Raw genomic sequence first — 21,857 nt, forward strand, 5'->3', positions numbered from 1 at the left:
CAGTCTCGAGATCCTGGTGTAATGTTGTGTGTTCAACCCCAGAAGTTTGAACAGAGGGGGGAGGTATGTGGTGTAGAGACCACTGTGTCTGCTAGGGGGCGCTGTGTGGATGTCCCAAGAGAGAGGATGAGTGGCAGAATCCTGAAGGACCGTTATATATCTCAAGGTGGGTGGCCTGGGATGGAGACTTATGTGTGTGTTGATCAGCAATGATATTGCTGAGGTGTTGAAGTGTGAGAAGTCTCCAGGTAACTGGGGAGACGGGCAGGCCCAGTTACCTACAAACCCACCCAGGGGGTGTGTTTGAGAACGTTGTTATAAAAGTGTGTGAATGGTTCAAGGACCTGTGATGAGGTCATAGCCATGTGACCCGGTGGGCGTGGCTACGGACCATATAAGGTGGCCAGGGTAGGTCACATGAGGTGAATGCAGGGACCTGGTTGGTCCAGTGTGGAAGGTCCCGCTGAGATGGGGCTTCCTGCCTAAACAGCATGTGAAGTGGCTGTGAGTAATGGCGACGTGTGCCTGATAGTTCCCTGGAGGGAATGAACGTGTGCAGCATGGTGAAGCAGCATGAGGAAACCCTGACAGGGTGAGATAACTTGGTGGCTAGAAAGCCTGCGCATTGAGCAGTGCATAACTTATATAACTACAGGATAACAGAGGGAAACTCTGTAATGGACGCTATGCTGATTATATGTTGTTTTCTGTTGCTTTGATGGTTTATGATGCTGAATAAACCGAAGGGACTATGATTGTTTTATGGAAAACCCGTGCCGGATCTGGTTTTGTGGCTGCAAGTGAGTGATCCCCTATGTGAATGACAGCGCTACCTCACAATATGTTCAGGTTTTAAATACATTAGATAGGGACTGCTCCGTTAAGGGTTACCGTGACGAGGTGGAGTGGCTTTGTATACATTTTTTGCAAGAAACGTATCGACTAAATACCCTGTATTTGTTATCATCTTTTTACCAGCACTTGCTGACTACTGTTATATTTTTTACTGCAGAGTATTTTTGCACATTTGTCATTCTGTGTTTTCTTCTTGTGTTTCAGTCAGTGGGTGGTGTGAACACTGTCCGACCGACTTGTTCACATTTGTGCATGTCACATGTGTTTTTAATCTAGTTTTTCTATAGTCAGTAATTTACTATTATTAGGGCATCTTACAAGAATAAAGAATGTAAAGATGGCTATCCTGGTGACAGGTGTCTATTACTATCACACCCACCCATCATCCTGATGTAAAAAGGAAATGGACATATGTCTAGAGGTAATTGTGCGGTCATTAACATTTACTAAATCCATATAGGTAAATGTTAACCATGTGGACACAACAAACATGGATAGGAACGTCACCAACCTTCTCAATCATCACTGCGTAAATTCCCATCTGCTGGAAGCCTCGGGTGAAGTATAGCACATTGACCCAGCTCAATGCTAAGCAGATGACCATAAACGCCACGTACTCATGTCTCCCAAGAAAGTACAAGAAAGTGGACATCAAGACAAAAACTGACTGACAAAAACTAGAGAAGATATAAAAAAAAAAACATTATAAGGGTCAGATAATAGGAAGGGGTTCAATTTACTGGGTACCTCCACCATGTAGGACCTCAACTTCCCAGATCCCTTAAAGGGTTACTCCCAAAATAGTAAGTTATCCCCAAACCCCAAGGGATAACTGGAGGTCCAACTGCTGGGACAATTGGCTAACAGTATCTGCAGAATGGGGTCTGCAGAGCCTCATCTTGAATGCAGGGAAGGTGCTCATATTTCTTTTCTATAGGACTGCCAAAGAAAAGTCGAGTACTCTGTCCCACTATTTCTGACGGTACCCTAGACAATGAATGGAGCAGAGATCAAGCATGTGCCCCCTCCGCTCCACTCATGATGGGGCTCTTCAGAGCCTGGTTGCCTTGTCCCAGAGCCACCGTTAGCAGAATCGCTGGAGGTCCCAGTGATCAAACCTCCAGTGATCAGTAAGTGATCTCTTATTCTAGGGGATTATTTACTATTTGGGAAATAAATCCATTAAATCTGCTTTCTGGATATTCCAAGCACAAAGATCCAGGAGTTTGAAAATCTTTAAAATGGGTCTCTGGAAGCATCAAATTCACTTTGCATGTTTAAATGTAGTTTTCTTCTTTTTATTAAAGCAGAGGTATTCTCTTTTAACAAACATTTTCATACACTCGTTTATGGAATTCTGTGATTCTGTAAAGAGCTCTTATCTTTTGGCGAGAGAGAGCACAGAGCAGCAACAAAGAAAGTCTCTGGCTATGAAGGACCTGTCCTGTCCTGCATTACATAGTCAACCTATTGTTTGAATGAGCAATGTGTAATTTTCAGTGTCTCCTGTGGAGGTGCTGCAGTAAAATGGAACACTAATTATCAGGATTGTCCAAAGCAGAAAACCCCATTTAAAGGATGTTACCTTGGAAACCGGCGTACACACTGGTTTCCAAGGTAAACATCGGGTATCTAGGAGCCGCGCGGCTCCTGGATACCCGATGTTTACATTAGAAACCAGCGTTCAGCGTCGCTGATCGCTGGTCTCTCGCTGCAGTGATGCGCGCTGGCCAGCGGGAGACCAGCAATCGAAAAACGGTGCTGGCCGATGCTGCACGATCAGCGATACCCGGCAGGGGGGCCGGTCGCTGATCCCCATCACACACAGCGATCTCGATGGCGAGATCGCTGATGTGTCACATCAGGTGGCCGAATGTGGCCCACAGGCCACACTTTGCCCAGGTTTGATCTATAACATTTTTTTCACCTACTGCACAACAAAACAGAAGAAATGGTCTAAAAATGTGGACTTACAACAGCATTTCACTGTAGCTGTCAACAAGCAGTGCCTTCAAGGACAGATGTCTCTGCATGAAATACTGGACCTAAAGGAACCAAACAATGTATATTTTACCCTTATCTGTTCAGGTGACCAGTTTTCATTTGCTTGTAATGGATTCACAATTAAAAGAAACTGATCCGCTACAAAAAGAGCAAAAATGGATGCAAAATGGCAACCAACATTTCCGTTTTTGAACAGTGGCCCTGGGCAACGACTCAAGATCTACTCCATAGATAAAGAGACCAATAGGCAGCACTGCAGCCCGAGTATGTGAAGAAGTAGGGCTACTTTTTTATTGCATTGGCATGAATTGGTAAAGTACTCTCCTTTTATTACAAACTTGAATTGGAGTGCTGCCTATTTATTTCGATAGACAGACAAACCGAGCCATAGACTAATAGATAGACAGACAGATGATAGATTATGTAGAAGGTATGACTATTTTCTAGATGCTGATTGATATCTAAGAGGGTTGTCCAGGCTTGGAACAAGTGTCTGCACAATTCCCTGCTCTTGCCAGTGTGAGCAGATGGTTATGTGACAGCATGTGTGCGATTTGTATACTAGCAGCCACATGCCAACTAGACATGTAGGTTTCTCTCAATTCTCTTCTATTAAGAAAAGCCAAATGCGTCTAGTTGGCATGTGATCACAAGAAGGCAAATGGATAACAAACGGTCACATACCCAGCAGCTCGCACAGGCAATAACGGGTAATTGTGACCGTGCGCGTAGAATGACTGCAGACTTTTGTCCCAAGCCTGAACAACCAGGATAAATAGATAGATACAACGTTCCTAGTAGTCATCTAGAAGTATGTTTTTTCCTATATTTATAATGCATGTTCACAGATTTCTCATCTAGATGATCTCACAGTATTAACTTACCCCTCTTAAAAAGAAATAGATTCCCCCGATCACAGTCATCACCTCACCAGTGGTACGAAGTTTACTATCTACAGGGAACGGAGGCTGAAAAATTCAACACAGATGCTATTATACATCATTTATAGTGAGCTAGAGCTCTTTTTTACTTTACTAAAAGAATAAAATCTAATAAAGATTAAAACCTGTCAATCCTTACATCATCAGTTGGGGAGAATTGGAAGGCCCCTGCCCCCATGCACATTGTACTGCCAACCAGTCTTGCTCAAATTGTCGGTTCGGGACACTTTTATATAAAGTAATGTGTATGGGGCCCTTTAGGGCCAGTATGATAATTGCTGGACTTCTATTAATTTATTTATTAAATATTGATATGATATGGAAAATAAAAAAGACATGATCAAATATCTTTAAAAATACATTTAACATGAAAACCTAATTTAAACAAATAGGTGATTTCCTGATGACACATCCCACCTCAATCCTATCCAATATTCATTACAATTTGTTAATTTAATAATTTAAAAAAGCACTTACATTGCCCACGACTGGTCTGTAGTAGGCGGCTATGGTAAAAATGGTGATATATATCACATATGTCAAGAAGTTCAAGTAGAAGATAACCTTGACAAAGCGATCCCACTTGTCTTGTAATAATCTGTTGAGAGGTTCCACCAGCAACATTTCATGGCGATTCTGTAGAACATGGATGTACAATTCACATCATTACGCTAATGATGACATGATAGCCTTCATTGCAGAACTACCTGCACGGTAGAAAAGCTAAAAAGATTAAACTGCAGTGGTGAAACAGTTGACAGTCAAAGGGGCTGTACTGCATGCTTCTTATTAGGCTAGAACATGTGCATTATACATACTTGCATTATCTAGAGCAAAAAATTCTATGCGGTCCATGAGAGGGTTTCCATATGGAGGTCTGATCAACAGAGGGTGCAACGTGCGGACCCGGCTGGCGCAGCCTCAATGTCTCACGACAAGAGTCATCTGAGTGGTGAGTGCCTTTCCTTCAGACATGGTCCAAACCACTTACTTCTCAAGAAGTAGCCAGGAACCTAGTTTAAGGTCTAAAGGCTTACATATCAAATTTAGAGCAAAACATGAGCACCCTTTTCAGCATCTATAAGCTGCATGGTGGCGTGGCTTGATGGTGCTAAGATGAAGTGTTTTGTCACTGCTTATTAGTTTGTCGAGGCCTGGGTTGGGCTGCAAAGGCAGATGTAGGTATATAGCAGATTTTGGCTCGGCACCCTGCACAACATCCCATTCACAAAAAGGTCACATCTACTGGACAACCATCATTGGTGGGGCACTACCAATTCTATGCAACTTACAAGTTCTGAAATTAATGTTTGATTTGCCGAGGAACCCACACAGCTTTGTACTGTTTCCGCAGATCAAAACAAATTCCCAAAGTGGGCACTGCTTGTGCAACAAACATTGGTGAAAAGGGAGGTACTTCTCGCTTGGTTAGATCGGTACCCCAAGAGGGAGGAGGCAAAGAGACTCCGGGGGGGAATCTGTGAGGGATTTTTTTTATCCCTTTTTAATTTTCGTCAGTTTCCGCAGTTTGTTCAAATTTAAAATCAGTATGCAATGATATTCCTTTGGTAAGGGATAAATTGTTAAAAGAAGTTTTGTTTGGTTGGATGGTGGGTATTTTTTGGACCCGCCTTTTGAGAACCTGAGTATCCCCCTTAGGGATCATGCCGACGAAAGAGATGGGTACGTTTTGTCTGATTCATCATTTATCTTTCCCACAGGGAGCATGAATCAATTATGGGATTTCTACAGAGAATACAGTCGTTAATCATACGTCTTTCAACAGGCAGGACAGTTTTGCTTGTTGGTCAGGCAGGTAGCGATACGTTAGCGATCAGCAGACTCAGTAAAAATCTTGAAATTTGCCGATGATATGACACTGATTGGTCTCATCAGGGGAAATGCTGAAGACTTGTATCGGAGTGAGGTGGAAAGAATATGTGACTGGTATAAAGCCAATAATCTTGTACTCAACACTAAAAAAACTGCTGAGATGGTTGTGGATTTTAGGAAAGATCAACATGAGATACTTCCAATCTACATCCATGACGAAGTGGTTCTTGGGGTCACAGAGACCAAATTCCTTGGTGTTATCATCTCTCATGATCTTAAATGGGGGAAAAACGTGGATGCTGTTATAAGAAAAGCACAACAGAGGATGTTCTTCCTGCGTCAGCTGAAAAGATATGGTTTGTCTAAGAATCTGCTGATCTTATTCTTTAATGCTGTCATCAGATCTGTGATTTGTTCCTCTCTGATAGTCTGGTATGGGGGAGCCACTGCGCATGACAAACTCCGCTTACAAAGGACTTTCAGAACAGCAGAGAGAATTATAGGTTCCCCCCTGCCTAAAATCCAGGATCTTTATGATAAGAGTATTCGATCCCACGCATTGAAAATTTCATCCGATCCCTCTCACCCGGGACACTCCTCATTCCAACTACTCCCTTCAGGACGTCGCTTCAGAGTCCCCAAATGCAGCACCAACCGCCATATGAACAGCTTCTATCCACTCTCTGTTCAACAATTAAATCGTCATGTGTAGACTATATACTGTATCTGTCTTGTTAGATGTTACTTGTTGTATCTGTTGTTATATATTATGTTGCCTCTTTGCCACAAAGAATTCCTTGTATATATGTAATATGTACTTGGCGATAATAAATTTGATTTGATTTTTGATTTGTTTTGATTTGGGTTTTTGGGAAAGTCAGATATGGAAGTAGCTCATCGGTTAATACCTATCCATCCTAGATGTTTTCATTTGCTGTGGTGTTGTCTTGAAGGAGAGTATTTCATGGATATGTGTTTGTCAATGTGGTATTCCATCTTGTGCCATTATTTTGAACTTTTTCGCTAATTTTCAGAGTGAACGCTTAGGAACAAAACAAGTATTCCATCAGCAAGTCACTGCCTGGACAAAATTTGTCTGTGGGCTCTGGGAACTCATCTGTTTGTTAGTACTCCTGTAGTGTCTGCATCCTTGTGCGATTCCCATCACTCACTCACCACCCCAGCCCTCGGCCTGCGATTCCTCCTGCTGCGGCTTCCCAGTGTCTGCACACATCTGGCAGATCCGCGGGCATGGCACTTAGGGCGCGCATGCTCCCTGTCTCTTGAAGAGACAGTGCTTACCGTCTGAAAGTGTCCCCAGCCAATGGCGGAGAGACACTTATTATTTAAAGCACCTTCACCTATTGGTAGGTGCCTGATCAATGTGTTCACTCTGCTTGTCTGCATGTTTGCTAATTGTCAGGTCCCCTGTTCTAGTATACCTGACTGCAATTGCCATGCCTGCAGGTATCCCAGCTGTCAGCACCTGCCGTGGCTGCTTGTACACCAGCTGTACGTGCCAGCACCTGCGAATGCTGCCTGTATACCAGCAGTACCTGCTAGCACCTGCCATTCCTGTATATCAGCTGTGCCTGTACCAGCTGACCCTTCCCATTCCTGGCCATTACAAATTTCTGCTCCTTTGGGTGTCAGCTGCCGTGTGTCTGAAGTCGGTACTGGGAGTAGCACCTTGATTCCATCTGGAGGCAAGTTTAACCACACCATCAGAGACTCTAGAGAAGAGTCAGGTGTTCACCTAGTCATGCCCCTCCAGGCTCTCCTCGGTCCACGACACAGTGGTTCCAATACCATGTACATTATATCTTGCTAAATACTTTTGGTAGATTGTTGGCATAGTTCGGGGGTTCTGTTGGTGGAGGACAAAACAGAGAGCCCATGTATAAGGTTGATTTTTGGGCACTGAAATTGGTATGGAATTGATGATTTTCCACTTAACGGAAGACAAGTTGCCTAGACTGGAAATAAATGTCAGCCAGGTCCACAGTGCAAAAAAGTGAAATTGTATCAGATACAGGTCCTTCTAGGTTTGTTAATATTTTCCTGAAAAGTTTGCCCATGGGTCAGGTGTTCTCCCAGCGTCTATCACTGGAAACATTGGGCTTTTTCCCAGCCTCACTCTGTTGTGAGATTAACACGACACATCAAACAAGATTTGATAGTTTAGTTTTGAAGGTTTTTCTCCAATCAGTGGTAGATCAATGTTTTAGAATCAGGACATGTCAACAGATGCAGCAGGTAGGAGACAGTTTTGAGTCAATTTTGGAGATACATTGGTGCAAAGGGCTAGGAGTGATAGTGGGTTAATGTGGAATATGACTTTACTTGAGTTGTTTCCAATAGCATTGGTGGTGGAGTTGTGCGGGGATGGACTCAGTAATAAACGTATTTGTTTCTGGATGGACAATAGTTCAGTAGTGCTAGTTGTAAACTCCCAGACATCTTTGACCCCTCTGGTCTTGGCTTTGCTGAGACATTTGGCCCTGTACAGCCTTCAATCAATATTTGGTTCAAGGCCAAGTCCATTCCAGGTTCACAAAATTTGTTTGTTGTTGCTTTGTACCATTTGCAGATGCAGATTCTCTGGGAGCTTCATCCATCAGCTGATTTTCTGGGACCATTATGTCTTCTGGATCCTGGTAAAGAGGAACCTGTTGATTTGATTAAAAACTTGGTCTCTGCAGAAACATGGTGAGCAGATAGCAATGCATGGAGTGATTGGCTATCATGCATGAACGGAGGTATTCCCGAGGATTTGTCAGCTCTCCTGTCAGTAACTCTGGATTATTTAGAGGTTTTGAGGCATTCAATAGCACCTGGCCACAAAGTGTCCAAGTGTTTAGCGGTTATTGCTTTCTTGTTAAAATTGCCTGGCGTTGTGAATGTGACTAAGTATTTTGCAGTCAAAGAGGTGGCCTGTGATATGCGTTGTCCAGCATCTTTTCAGATATTGTCCAGGCTAATACTTCCTAGAGATGGTATGCAGAGATCCAGGGGCGGTCACATTATTTAGCCATTTTCGGGGTGTTTTTCCATTTTCCACACAATGGAAGTTCGATGAAGGGACATTTGTTTGGGGATGTTATAACAGTAGGAAAGGTTTTAAATATTTGTAGGAGATCAAAGACAGATATTTTGTGCTGTGGTACATGGCTGTTTATGTATTGCAGTCCACATTTTGTCCAGTAATGCTGGTGTGGGAATATTTAATGCAAGGCGGTTTTGGGGATGATTTTCTTTTGCACAATGAGAACATGCCATTTACACAGTATCAATATGCAACGGTTTTTAAGTCGGGCCACAGGAAGCTGGGCCTGATTCCTTCTGAACTCTGGACTCATTCTTTTCAAATAGGGGTGGCCACTATGGCAGATTCCTGTGGCCGGTCAGTAGAAGGAAAAACGCTGGGTAGATGTAAATCGCAATTCTCCCATGGCTATATTTGTCCAGAGCTGATGGTTAGACGTGGTACCCAGTAGAATTAGTAAAAGGTGGATACATTATTAGTTTTACACAGCAGTTTTCATCTGTGTGTTTACTGTTTTTCTTACAGGTCCATTGCAGTCCATATTTGTTTTTGTTCTAGGTAATTTAAACATTTTCTGGGCAAAAAACGACCCATTGTCTGACTCGTTGGTCATAAATTAGGTAATATACGGTTATAATGTCATGGAAAGGGGTAAGGGACTCTGATGGATGCAATTCCTTCTAAGGTAGGTGGAAAGTAGAAAGCAGTACACAGGTAATGTGATACTTACAATTCATGCATGAGGTAATGACCTCTGCAAGGTAAAAGTGGTAAACCTTTTGACGTTAATGAAGCAAGACCTTATAAGACTGAGGGATTTTTTTGCAAAGGTTTTCTTAGTATGGGTTGAGATAGTCCTTAGAAGAACATGACCAAGAAGTCCAAGAGGAGTGTAGAGAGCTAGACATTTACCTAAGAGGCAGGTGCCAAAACATATTCAGGCCATGGATGGTGTGGTGGTGAGACACAGGAAGCTTGAAGGTGACAGAGTCGAATTATTGTTACGAGACGGCGTGCACTTGAACAACTTTGCCTGGATTAGGATGGGATGCTTTCAGGTAGGATTGGTCGCAATGTAATATATTGTATATATTATATATATTAATATAATGTAATGGCTTTCTTCTTCCATGCCCATTGGTGTTTCTTGACTGCAAGGCCCGCTGTCCACATTTTGGCTTTTGATTATTAAGTGGGGCGATGTAAACTTGAGGAAAAAAGGGTCATGGGTTGAGACTTTTTCTATGTATGTACTTATGTTTAATAATGCTTTGAGCCTATTTAGCCCAATTTTTATTTATGCGATGTTCACCTTCTCTTTTCCTACATCAGACTGCTCTTAGATGAGGTAACAAAAACCTGCTGATAGATTCCTTTTAAGTAAAATCTGTTCCATTTATAATCAGCTGAGTTACTTGGTTCACTATGCCACCCTTCAGTGGGATTCTGGGTCACTGACCAAACCCAAAAGATCTGACCCTCCTACAGTTAACTCACCGGTGTTTCACTGCTGTAAGCGATGATCTCTAGGACTGAATTATTTTCTGTTGTGTCTACACCAGAAAGATCATACAGAGAAGAATGGACCGGGCCATATGCCCATTCAGTGAACTTTCTAGAAAGATGCCTGCACTCCGGATTCTTTATTTCTCTCCTGAGAATATAGGCAAACACCTGAAAGCATATAAACAGTTGTTATTAAATATTATGTGATAGCTGATACGGGCCACTGAAACAATTTGTGACCCAAAAAAAGAAGACGCATACACTGCATACAATCAGCCAAAAACCATCATTGTAACAATGCAGCTTGAATAAAAATCAATGTTTTGAGGCTCTGTATAGAATACGGCAGTATATGCGCATTACAAGCTTTTGCCGGCGAATTATGGCACCAAAACCTACGGTACATTGAAAACTGCATATAGCAATTAAGCCTTGAGTATCTTTCTTGTCACTTACCCCGATTTTCCCCGTTTTGGCTGCTAAGGTTAGTGCAGTTAAACCTTTCTTATTTGTAATTTCTTCTAGTCTCAAAGATGGTTTAATTTGTGCTCCCAAAACCAAAATCTCTCCATACATTTTGGTTACGAACTTTGTATTTTCTACCGTATTGTCCGCAATGTCAACCAAGGCATGAAGCACCGTGTTTCCAAAAGAGTCCCTGCCAGCAATATTGGCTGGAGAGTACTGGTTCTGCAGGAGATACTGGACAATATCTATTTGATTGGTGCAGGCTGCCAGAGATAAAGGCAGCTCTCCTAATAATGAAAAGAAGAGGAATAGCAGACACGGTTAGAATTCACACACAAGACAATGGAACTCTATTTTATAAAGTATTGTGCACTTTATCAAATTAACTATGACTTTGACCTATTTTTTACTCCATTAAGTTCTTTTATAGGACTCTTGCAGACCACACATACAAGAGCGGGTACTAATTAGGTCACTATGGATGGACGATAATGTGCAATCTTGTGGGCAATAATGCTGAAAGGTGGGAACATTGTCAACAACAACAATTAGCAAATATTCTAGGCACTTAGTTACCATTAGATCTACTCTATCTTATTTTTCATTATCAAAGTGAAGAGGAAATTAACAATGATGTTATTTAATTTGGCCCATGGGAAAATGAGATCAAATTTTTCAAATATTTATAGTAAAAAAAAAAAATGTTTCAAATCCACTGCAGATGGTCCTTTATTTCCCGGATGATATTTATTTAGAAAAAAAAAAAGACAGACGGTCGTATATCTTGGACTAGGATCGCAACGAATGGATGGAATGGCCGTCGGTTCTCCCAACCCGAGCATGAAAGTATGTACAGTATTTCTATGCAGCTGTCATGCTTGGGTTGGAAGAGCCATCAGCCAGTCCGAGCATCCGAGTTAGGCCGGGGTCACACTAAACGACGCAAATTACGGTTCGTATTTTACATGCGTAATACGGATGAATGACCCCTAAATAGTGCTCCGTATGCCATCTGTAAGCAAGGTGTGGTCGCGTATTTTGCGCATGTCAGCATCCGTATGTAATCCGTATGGCATCCATATGGCGAGATTTTCTCGCAGGCTTGCAAAATGGACATTTAACGGTTTTGAGGCCTGCAAACTATTTAAATCATTAGCCTGCACCCTGTTTACTGGCTCAGGAACAGGTGGCTGCCTCCATTCTGTCCATTTGTGACCTTGCCTTGACTAGGTGTTTTGGTGTTGTATGTGCAACATGGCAGACAGTCTGAGTTTCAACACAACTGAGCAGGTTCTCTTCAACTGGCTTTTGTCACGCCGCTTTGGTTAACAATACCCAGTGATAGTGGATCCGCGGAGGAGGAGACGCATGTGGGCCCATCCACTTTTGAGGCAACGACTCACAAGAGGTCATTTTCACTGCCTCTATTCTTCTCTGCGGGAGCATCCGTTAAAATTTTACCAATACTGTCGCATGAACCTTGCAACATTTGATCTAATCTTGGAGACAGTGCGCCCTGGGATAACCTTTCAGGACACAAGGATGCGCAAAGCTATATCTGCAGAGGAGCGACTTCTACTCACATTACGGTATGTACTACACAACCACATTCTCTATGTTCATGATGTGTTGGCCAAAGTATGTATTTTTTGCTTTTTGGACTAAGTTTAATGTCCTCATCTTATTCCAGATATATTTAAACTTACAGATCAGAATGTTATGTGTAATATGTACTGAATATCACATAGTCATTGTGCGACCAAATATATGTGTGTTAGTAGATCTGAATCACTAACAAGTTTGGTATGTATGTACCTGGTCTTTTGTTAATTTGAGCATTCTAAAATGTTCCATTTCTGTTCTTCAGCTTCCTGTCCACTGGCCTGTCTTATGCTGCCCTCCACCATGAGTTTCTCATTGGAAGATCTACCATTTCTGGCATAGTCAGTTCGACATGTAGTCAAATATGGTCAAGACTACATCAACTCGTCATGCCCCAGCCCAGGATGGAAGACTGGTTGAGGATATCAAGGGACTTTGAGGAGGAATGCCAGTTTCCTAATTGTATTGGGGCCCTTGATGGCAAACATATCCGGGTGCGTAAGCCGCCGAACTCTGGCTCCCAATTCTTCAATTATAAACAATACTTTTCTGTTGTATTGTTGGCTGTGGCCGACCCTCAATACAAGTTTATAATTGTTGACATTGGGGCCTATGGAAGGACGGGAGACTCTCGAGTCTTCAATACTTCTATTATGGGTCGGCGGCTACGCAACAACCAGTTGGATCTACCACCACCACGCCAGCTACCAGGCTCCACTCAAGAATCAGTCCCTTATGTCCTTGTGGCAGATGAGGCGCTTCAGTTAACGCGCAATGTCATGAGGCCATATCCCCGGCACAACCTTGACCACCGGCGCAAAATTTTTAACTTGCGCCTATCACGTGCTCAGCGACTGGTGGAGTGTTCCTTTGGCATTCTTTGTGCCAAATGGCGGGTACTCCAGTCTGCCATTCAGCTGAGTGAACAAAATGTAAATGAAATAATTAAAGCATGTGTCATTCTTCATAACTTCACCAGGATACATGATAGTTCCTCCTCTGCTGGTGTTGTGAGTTGGTCGGACAATGTGCATAGGGTGAGACCACCTATCAACCCTCAACGTAGACTGCTTTCTGGGCTCAAAGTGCATGATATTTTCACAAATTACTTTATGTCACCTGAGGCGGAAACTTCTTGGCAAGAGCATACTGTATCTATGTTATAATTTTTTGGTTTATGTGTGTCTAAATATATATATTTAAACCCCTTATGATTCTATGACTGTTTAATTGCATTGGTAAGCGTATTTTTGTATGCTGACACCTTTTTTTAGAATTGAGACAGAGACATAAAATGTAGTAGACAAATGTTTACTTTTGAATTGTTTTTTTTTAGAAAAACATATTATGGCCTTATGATCAATGTGGCAATGGGCCAAATTGGCCTTTGTGCAGATGTGAAAATTGGGAACAAATAACATTTTCTGACAAACAAAACAACCACAAAAACATTAGCCAATACCAAAATGGCAACATTATAAATTTTGGTAGGTCAGGGGAGGAGAAGGCGGAAGACCAGCCTGTGTTTGCTGCTGGCTACTTTGCCCAACTTGGCCATCGCCCTGTGTGGGGGCATACTGTTGCCCATGATGTGGGTAGTGTACTGCCTCCTGGGATTGTGGTTGGTACTGGCCAGAGTGATACTGGAGAGGGGCCTCTTGTTGGGGCTGGTAGGCCCGTGTCTCATACCCACCAAAACAGCCATGTCGTACCTGGGGTACCTGGGACCAGCTTCCAACACTGGGTGGCAACAAGTGGCCATATTCGTGAGGTTGGCTAGAGCCAGACATATGTGGCTGCTGTAGGAAAGGTTGGGTAGGGGGAGGAAAGGGGTGAGGTGTAGGCCCACGTATTTGAGGATCCTCAGAGCCTGCTTGAGCAAGCATGTGTGTGGGGTGTCTAAGGCGCATCAGATTCCAGGGGGAAAGCTGCCACCTTTCCAGATATTCAAATAACTCATATGGGGTATTGGGGTGTGTGCTTCCATCAAGCAGGATCTGAAAACATCCTCGAATATGTAGCCTCACCTCACGGGAAAGGGCACGAAGATAAAGGGCCAGGCTGCGTGAGTATGCCTCCTCGCCATCATCATTATTGACTCTAGCCAGATAGTTCAGTACCCCTGTGTCAACATTGGTACGGGTATCTTGGGCAGGGATCTGGCGACTTCTTCTTCCTCGCCGGGATGGTCCAGCAGGCTGTGGGGAGCCCCGGATCTGGGCAGTTGGGCTGCTGCTGATGTTGCCCTGCTCCTCCTGTATGGCTGATGGTGCAGCAGCAGACGGTCCTGCTTGTGGATGTGGTCCTTGTGGTGGGGTATGTGGTGCAGGCACTGGGTTTTCCTGAGAGGAATCTTCACCAATGCTTCTTGGAGGGGGAGAAGATGGGCCAGCCACCTCTTCCCCTACAGACCCAGGATCTATGATGGGCTCGGTATCTGAGCCAGTTTCTCTCTCCCTAAGGTTGGACTGAGTTCTGTTATGAAAAAGAACAGAGCCAAAAATAAATAATTTTTTTTGGCCCTGTAAAGTATCTGTGTAATGTGGTGTGAGGTATTTATTTACGGTCTCAGATCCAGAATTGGAGCGAGGAAGGAGAGGCGGTCATAATAGATATATTTCCTCTTTATGTGGCCCGCATCACCACTCCTGGACCGCTGCTGATGTTCCCGCCTGTATTGGTCGCGGATGCTGCGCCAGCGTCTCATCACATCTTCCACTGCAATGTGACAGGAAATATTCTCAATTTCACATATTTGCTAGGTCAAAGTTGCTACCAGTAGCCTAGGCATGTGGCCTTCTAGGGTGTGCTTTCTACCCAGGGTGGCATATATAATTGGGCCATCCAGCCAGATACACAGGGTCACAATAGTTCAGGTATCAAGTAACTACACTTAATAACTTGGTTGGCTAGGAGGATGAGGAGCTTGTGGCCTGGGCCAAATTATGGTAGTGTAAAACCATGGGTCACATAAAAATCTACCCGCCTCATGAGGCAAAAAGTCCAAGCACAGGAAGGGGAGGGGCCTGATTCTAAATGCCTCTTTTGATGTGAGGTAATTTTAAACAGTTTTTGGGTTGTACTTACTCAGTTGCTGCTGCTCCTCACGTGGCCGATCAGCAAAATCGTGGAACATCTGGTGACATATGCGCTTCCATGACGCCTCCTTTCTTGCCCGGTTGGCATAATGGGCATCACGTTGGTCCCAGATTTGTGGCCGCTCCTGCACTAGTACAATCAGCATCGCCACATTGAGGAAATATGGCACCATGACGCTGCAGGACTCCGTGGAGGCGTACTTCCTGGATGTCTGGAGCGCTTTTTGAGCTAATTAGCATGTCTAAGCTTCCTGATGATGGATTGGCCCATTTCCTGTCACCTGCCAAAAGACCTGCGTATTTCTCGCAAGTCACACGTGTGGTCCGTGTGTAATCCGTATTTTTTGCGCACCCATAGACTTGCATTGGCGTACTACGGGTGTAGTACGCTGACAATCGCAGCATGCTGCGATTGGCACGGACCGTAGAATACGTAAGAGAATTATACGGCTGTTGGAAGCTGCCCCATAGAGGATCATTGGTCCGTGTGTAATGCATGCTTTTAACGCCTCTCACTCCTCAGTATTCCTCTCTAGTGTGACCTTATACGGCCATCTGACTCTTCTCATCTACCACTGCATCGATTTCAACCATGTCCGGAACAGTGGGATTGGCATGGAAATAGGTGAGTAAGGCTATGTACACACGCAGGGTTTTTGCAGCATTTTTTCTGCAGGCAAAACCTGCTCTTTTGGCAGGAAAACTACCGAGTTCAAAATGCTTTTTGTGCAGCAATTTTACTTCATTTTTTATGCATTTTTTATACTATTTGTGTCATTTGTCTAAGTATAAACAAATTTAGTTTTATTCACAAAAAAATGGGGTGAAAAATGCCGTGAAAATGTTTGTTGTGTTTTTTGTAGCGTTTTTTTTCACTTTGGCTAGTTTCACACTTGCTTTTTTTTGCAGCGCGTTTTTACCGCAAAAAAACGCATTAAAAAAACGCATACAAATGCATACAAACGCTGCGTTTTTTTCAAGCATTTTTATGCGCATGCAGGAAAAAAACGCAGCGTTTTTGCGCGTTTGTATGCGTTTTTTGTGCGTTTGCGTTTTTTTACAGATTTTGGAAAAACCCCACAAAAATGAAAAAAAAAACAATCAACAACACACAAGACCAATGGGACTTCATTGTGGGTGTGGTATGTTAATATATAGACCCTGTCTACAGTATTCTTCACATTTGCTTGATTCTTCTCGTGACCATGGATCTGCGCTGGAAGAGTTTTCACTTCAACTTGGATTTGGACATCGCGATGGCTCAGGCGTATGCAGTTGCTTGCCATGAACAAAGAGAGAGAGGCAGCGAAGACGGCGGCGTATGTGGATACATCCGATTGTTGAACTCCGGGAGAGCCGTGGGGCATACCACACCCTCTACAGCGAGCTACAGGCAAACCCGGAGAAATTTACAGATTATATCAGGATGTCCCACGAAAGTTTCATGGATTTGCTTGCTCGTGTCCAACAATCCATCCGGAGACAGGACACACAGCTCCGTCGTGCGATTCCTCCTGAGGAACGGCTACTGGTGACATTACGGTATGTTTTAAAAACCAAGGGGTGCGGTCTGATGTTTTTTTTTTAAATTTAGTATTCAAAACCGTGGGTAATTAGTTTTCGTGAATGTACTAATATTTTATTTTATAGTTTTTTAAAATAATATACATAAATATTAATTTTACTTCTTTGTCTGTTCACAGATTCCTGGCGACTGGAGAAACCCTATCTTCACTACACTTCCAGTACCGTATTGGAATCTCTACCTTGTCTGGAATTGTTGCTGACACCTGCCGGGCTCTCTGGAATGTTCTTTGCCCAGAATTTATGCCCCTGCCCACCGCTGAAAAGTGGATGGAAATTGCTGACAAATTCTGGACAGTATGCAATTTTCCCAACTGTTTGGGAGCTGTTGATGGTAAACACATACGGATCATCAAACCCCAAAGAACGGGATCTGAGTACTATAATTACAAAAAGTACTTTTCAATAGTACTCATTGCGATTGCGGATGCCGGATGTATGTTTGTAGCAGTGGACATTGGAGCATTTGGCCGTGGTAATGACTCACAGGCTTTTAAAAACTCAGACATGGGCCGGAGGTTGTATGGCAACCAATTTAATTTCCCTATACCACGGCCTCTTCCTCACACCGAAGCTCCGCCACTGCCCTTTGTAATGGTTGGCGATGAGGCTTTTAAAATGTGCGGAAACTTACTGAAACCCTACTCCAGCCGGGACTTGGACCACACCAAAAAAATATTTAATTACAGGCTGACCAGGGCCAGAAGAACTGTCGAGTGTGCTTTAGGGATTCTTGTTTCCAGATGGCGAATTCTGGGCACGGCCATTAATCTTAAACTTGAAACAGTCGATGAGGTGGTGAAGGCCTGTGTGGTTCTACATAACTTTGTGATGGCTAAAGAGCACCCGACCTTTGAACTGGACGATGATGCTCCTAACCCATTGCCTGAATTCACTCAGCACACTCTCAGGTCATCCGTTGAAGTTGGCCAAATGAGGGACCAATTTGCGGCCTACTTTATTTCTGATGTAGGACGGGTGCACTGGCAAGATGAAATGGTGTAATGTTTTTGTTTGTTTATGGTAATAAAAAACCTTATTTGATACCATTACTGAGTGCACTATATTTTTTAAACTCCAATTTAATAAAAAACTTCCCATGTATAACTGAATTTTTTGATGTTCACACACCTGGGCAGGTAAATACACATATGAGTTAAAATGCAGCATTGCTAGTCTGCGTGAAATATATTGGAACGAGCAAAGCTGCGTGAAATATATTGGAACGAGCAAAGCTGCAGGCCATGAATCAGGAAACCATTTTTTTTCAAGAGAAAATTGTGCAACTAGTTGAAAACAAAGTATGTGATTTTCTCAAAACACAACCCTCAAAACCCAACCCCAATGAAAGTCCATGGGGAATACAAGTCAGCATTGAGTGGATGAATGTAATCTGCTCCATTCCAACTTACAAGTTATTACACTAGGCCTTGGAATGACTATACTAGGCCGTGGTATTTCAAATATGAGTATAGTATGCCTTGGGCCTACTAGTATAGTCATATGTGAAATACCACGGCCTAGTATAGTCATAACAAGGCATACTCAATTTTTGCCAACTAGGATCTTGTTTCACGAAAAACAAACGGGTGAAACTTGAAACCAACAGTTTGCTTTTCATGAAACCAGATTCTAGTTGGTAAAAATAGAGTTATTACACTAGGCCTTGTAATGACTACACTAGGCCGTGGTATTTCAAATATGAGTATAGTAGGCCTTGGGGCTAGTAGTATAGTAATATGTGAAATACCACGGCCTAGTATAGTCATACCAAGGCCTACTGTAATAACTCGATTTTTAACAACTAGCATCTTGTTTCACAAAAAACAAACTGGTGAAACTAGAAAGAAACTTATTTTTAAGACAAGTTTCAAAAGTTTGTTTTTCATGAAACCAGATCCAAGTTGATAAAACTCGAGTTATTACACTAGGCCTTGGTATGACTATACTAGTCCGTGTTATTTCACATATGACTATACTAGGCCTTGGGTTGGTTTTTAACATGTATTTACCCATCAGTGTGTGTGAGCGGCGCAAACAACATTAATGAAACTTAGTAATGGTGAACCACAAATGTAAATTTATTTTTTATCACAAAAATAAACCAAAAAATTATTTTTTCCGGCGTTTGGGGGCAGATGGTTTCAATTTGGGGGTGTGCAGGGAATATGCAACACTTGCTGTTGAAGACGGCGTTTGAGGGGAAGGGGCAACAAAACTTGTGGGGGAAGGTAGTCCAGTTAAGGGAATTAAACTTGGAACACTTGGAGGAGAGGAAATCTGTTCAGGTACATTAGTTGTAATGGCATGTCGCCGTAGGCTTGTGTGCCTGGACCGACTTTGGCCCAATGCCCGCCTTGAGAGATTTCGCCTTGAACTAGGGGCAAATATTGAGTGTAGGTCCCCCGTCTGCAGGTGTGGCTGCTGCTGCTGCTGAGGTGGCGGCTGCTGCTGCTGAGGTGGCGGCTGCTGCTGAGGTGGCGGCTGCTGCTGAGGTGGCGGCTGCTGCTGAGGTGGCTGCTGCTGCTGAGGTGGTTGCTGCTGCTGAGGTGGCTGCTGCTGCTGAGGTGGCTGCTGCTGCTGCTGAGGTGGCTGCTGCTGAGGAGGCTGGAGCTGCTGCTGAGGTGGCTGCTGCTGCTGCTCTTCGTTGTCAGTGCTCGTCCTTGCAGGAGGACTGGTGGCGGCAGTGATGGTCCAGGTTTGCAGAGTGGTGGTGGCAGGGCTACTACATGTTGTTGTAGCGGCAGGGCTGTTCCATGTTTGCCTAGTGGTGGCTGAGCTCCACGCATGCATGGGAGTGGCGGTGGTGCTCCAGACAGGAGCAGCGCTTGCCATGGTGGTGTCGGTGAAGTGACCAGCTGCACTCAGACTTGTGGTGGTGTAACGGTGGGTGTCCTGGCTTTGAATAGAGGTGTCCGTGCAGTGGTATGCAGCACAAGTCGGTAGTGAGGTGAAGCGAGTCAATGGTGGCACAGGTGGAAAGGACACCACTGACTGCTGACCGTACCGATTATGCTGCATAGCCTGCAAGAAAGCATTGTTGCAGGCCTGCAGCACATTCAGCTGTTGATCAGGACTAAGGTGTTCCGCCATGCCCTTTTCAATCTTACTAAAAAAATGGTGTGCTGGTCTGTTGAGGTCGGCCTCCAGACGGTCAAGGCGCTGTTCTACAGAATTGAAGCGGTGTTCAAAGTGGTTAAAACCACGTTCCATGAGTGCAAAACCGCTTTCAACTCTGTCGGACAGTGACTTGAGGCTGGAATTAAATGTCTCGCTTAAATGCATAAACTCGGGCAAGACATTCCTGTCCAAGGCCCTCTGCCGCTGGCGGGTAGTGCCCGCATAACCAGTGGCAGAGACCTGGGACAGGGGAACACCTGATGGCCCAGCTTCCTGGTCACCAGCTGTGTGTGTGGTTGACCTGCAAGGTGCTTCCTGGCTGTCGGATGGCTGGGACGGGTCAGAGGACGTCCGAGGAAGGACCGCTCCAGGGCCAGGTTGCAGGGTGCTGCTCCAGGTGCTGTTGAAGAAAGGAAAATCATTACTACCATGCCTTTACAAGAAGCATCAGCTGTGGATTAGAAAAACACAGATTAATAAAAATAAAAACCCAAAATTTATAATAATTACGATCTCGTGGCAAGGACCGGTCTTAGGAACTGCAACGCGTGATAGTGACGGTATCTAGTTCTGGTCCTTGACGCAGATCCACTGCGAACCTGGCCCTCAGCACGAACATCACTGTTGAAGCGGTCCTTGATCGAACGCCAACGTGTTCGGACTTTGTCCACTGTTGATAAAAAAAAACAGTGCCGTCAAGGACAACAGTCACTGCGGCACAATGTAGCAATACAATACTCAAAGCAGTCACTGTAGACCCCGATGACACTGTTGGGTTTCCTGCTAGAATACACCTAGCACGAAACCCAACAGTGCCGTCAAGGACAACAGTCACTGCGGCACAATGTAGCAATACAATACTCAAAGCAGTCACTGTAGACCCTGATGACACTGTTGGGTTTCCTGCTAGAATACACCTAGCACGAAACCCAACAGTGCCGTCAAGGACAACAGTCACTGCGGCACAATGTAGCAATACAATACTCAAAGCAGTCACTGTAGACCCCGATGACACTGTTGGGTTTCCTGCTAGAATACACCTAGCACGAAACCCAACAGTGCCGTCAAGGACAACAGTCACTGCAGCACAATGTAGCAATACAATACTCAAAGCAGTCACTGTAGACCCCGATTACACTGTTGGGTTTCCTGCTAGAATACGCCTAGCACGAAACCCAACAGTGCCGTCAAGGACAACAGTCACTGCGGCACAATGTAGCAATACAATACTCAAAGCAGTCACTGTAGACCCCGATTACACTGTTGGGTTTCCTGCTAGAATATGCCTAGCACGAAACCCAACAGTGCCGTCAAGGACAACAGTCACTGCGGCACAATACAGAGCAGGGAAATACTCACTAAACGCCTTTTTGGAGGATGCTGTGGCGCTGTCCCAGCCATCCATCAACGCTGCGGCCACCTCATTCCATAGCCGCCGGGTCACCACAATGTCCTTGTGCAGCCGGTCACGGCTGTCCCACAACGGCGAACGCTCCTGGACCAGGCTGATGAGCTGCTCATTATCCAGGTAGACGTCTTCATCCCGTTGTGGAACCTAGACAAAACACATTCATTAGAATAATCAAATTTAAATTGAATAAAAAGTTACAAAAAAAGAAACATAAAAAAGAGTAAAAATAGAAGATAAAAAATAAAGAACATTACAAATCATTTGATACTTACATTCCGTATCACCACCGGGACTTGGCTTCGCTGCTCCTGCTCTTCGCCCTCACTAGTCCCGTCCGCAGAAGATGATGATGACGATGTCTTAAAAAAGTTGAAAATAACATAAGAGAT

At 43.9% G+C, this 21,857-nt stretch overlaps 1 protein-coding gene across 1 annotated transcript in view; it reads right to left on the bottom strand.

The window, feature by feature from the left end:
- TRPV1 (transient receptor potential cation channel subfamily V member 1) overlaps nt 1–21,857 on the bottom strand; it is an 84,341-nt gene that overhangs the window by 18,112 nt on the left and 44,372 nt on the right. Inside the window, exons 6-11 of the mRNA XM_073565304.1 lie at nt 10,642–10,940; nt 10,177–10,353; nt 4,278–4,436; nt 3,744–3,827; nt 2,830–2,900; nt 1,367–1,532 (exon numbers count right to left, since the gene is read on the bottom strand). Coding sequence (XP_073421405.1) covers nt 1,367–1,532; nt 2,830–2,900; nt 3,744–3,827; nt 4,278–4,436; nt 10,177–10,353; nt 10,642–10,940 — 956 coding nt within the window. The remainder of the gene's footprint in view (nt 1–1,366; nt 1,533–2,829; nt 2,901–3,743; nt 3,828–4,277; nt 4,437–10,176; nt 10,354–10,641; nt 10,941–21,857) is intronic.

This window comes from Dendrobates tinctorius, unplaced genomic scaffold (genome assembly GCF_039654945.1).
Source record: "Dendrobates tinctorius isolate UK_male_01 unplaced genomic scaffold, ASM3965494v1 ptg000016l, whole genome shotgun sequence".
In the NCBI taxonomy this organism is placed as follows: domain Eukaryota; kingdom Metazoa; phylum Chordata; class Amphibia; order Anura; family Dendrobatidae; genus Dendrobates; species Dendrobates tinctorius.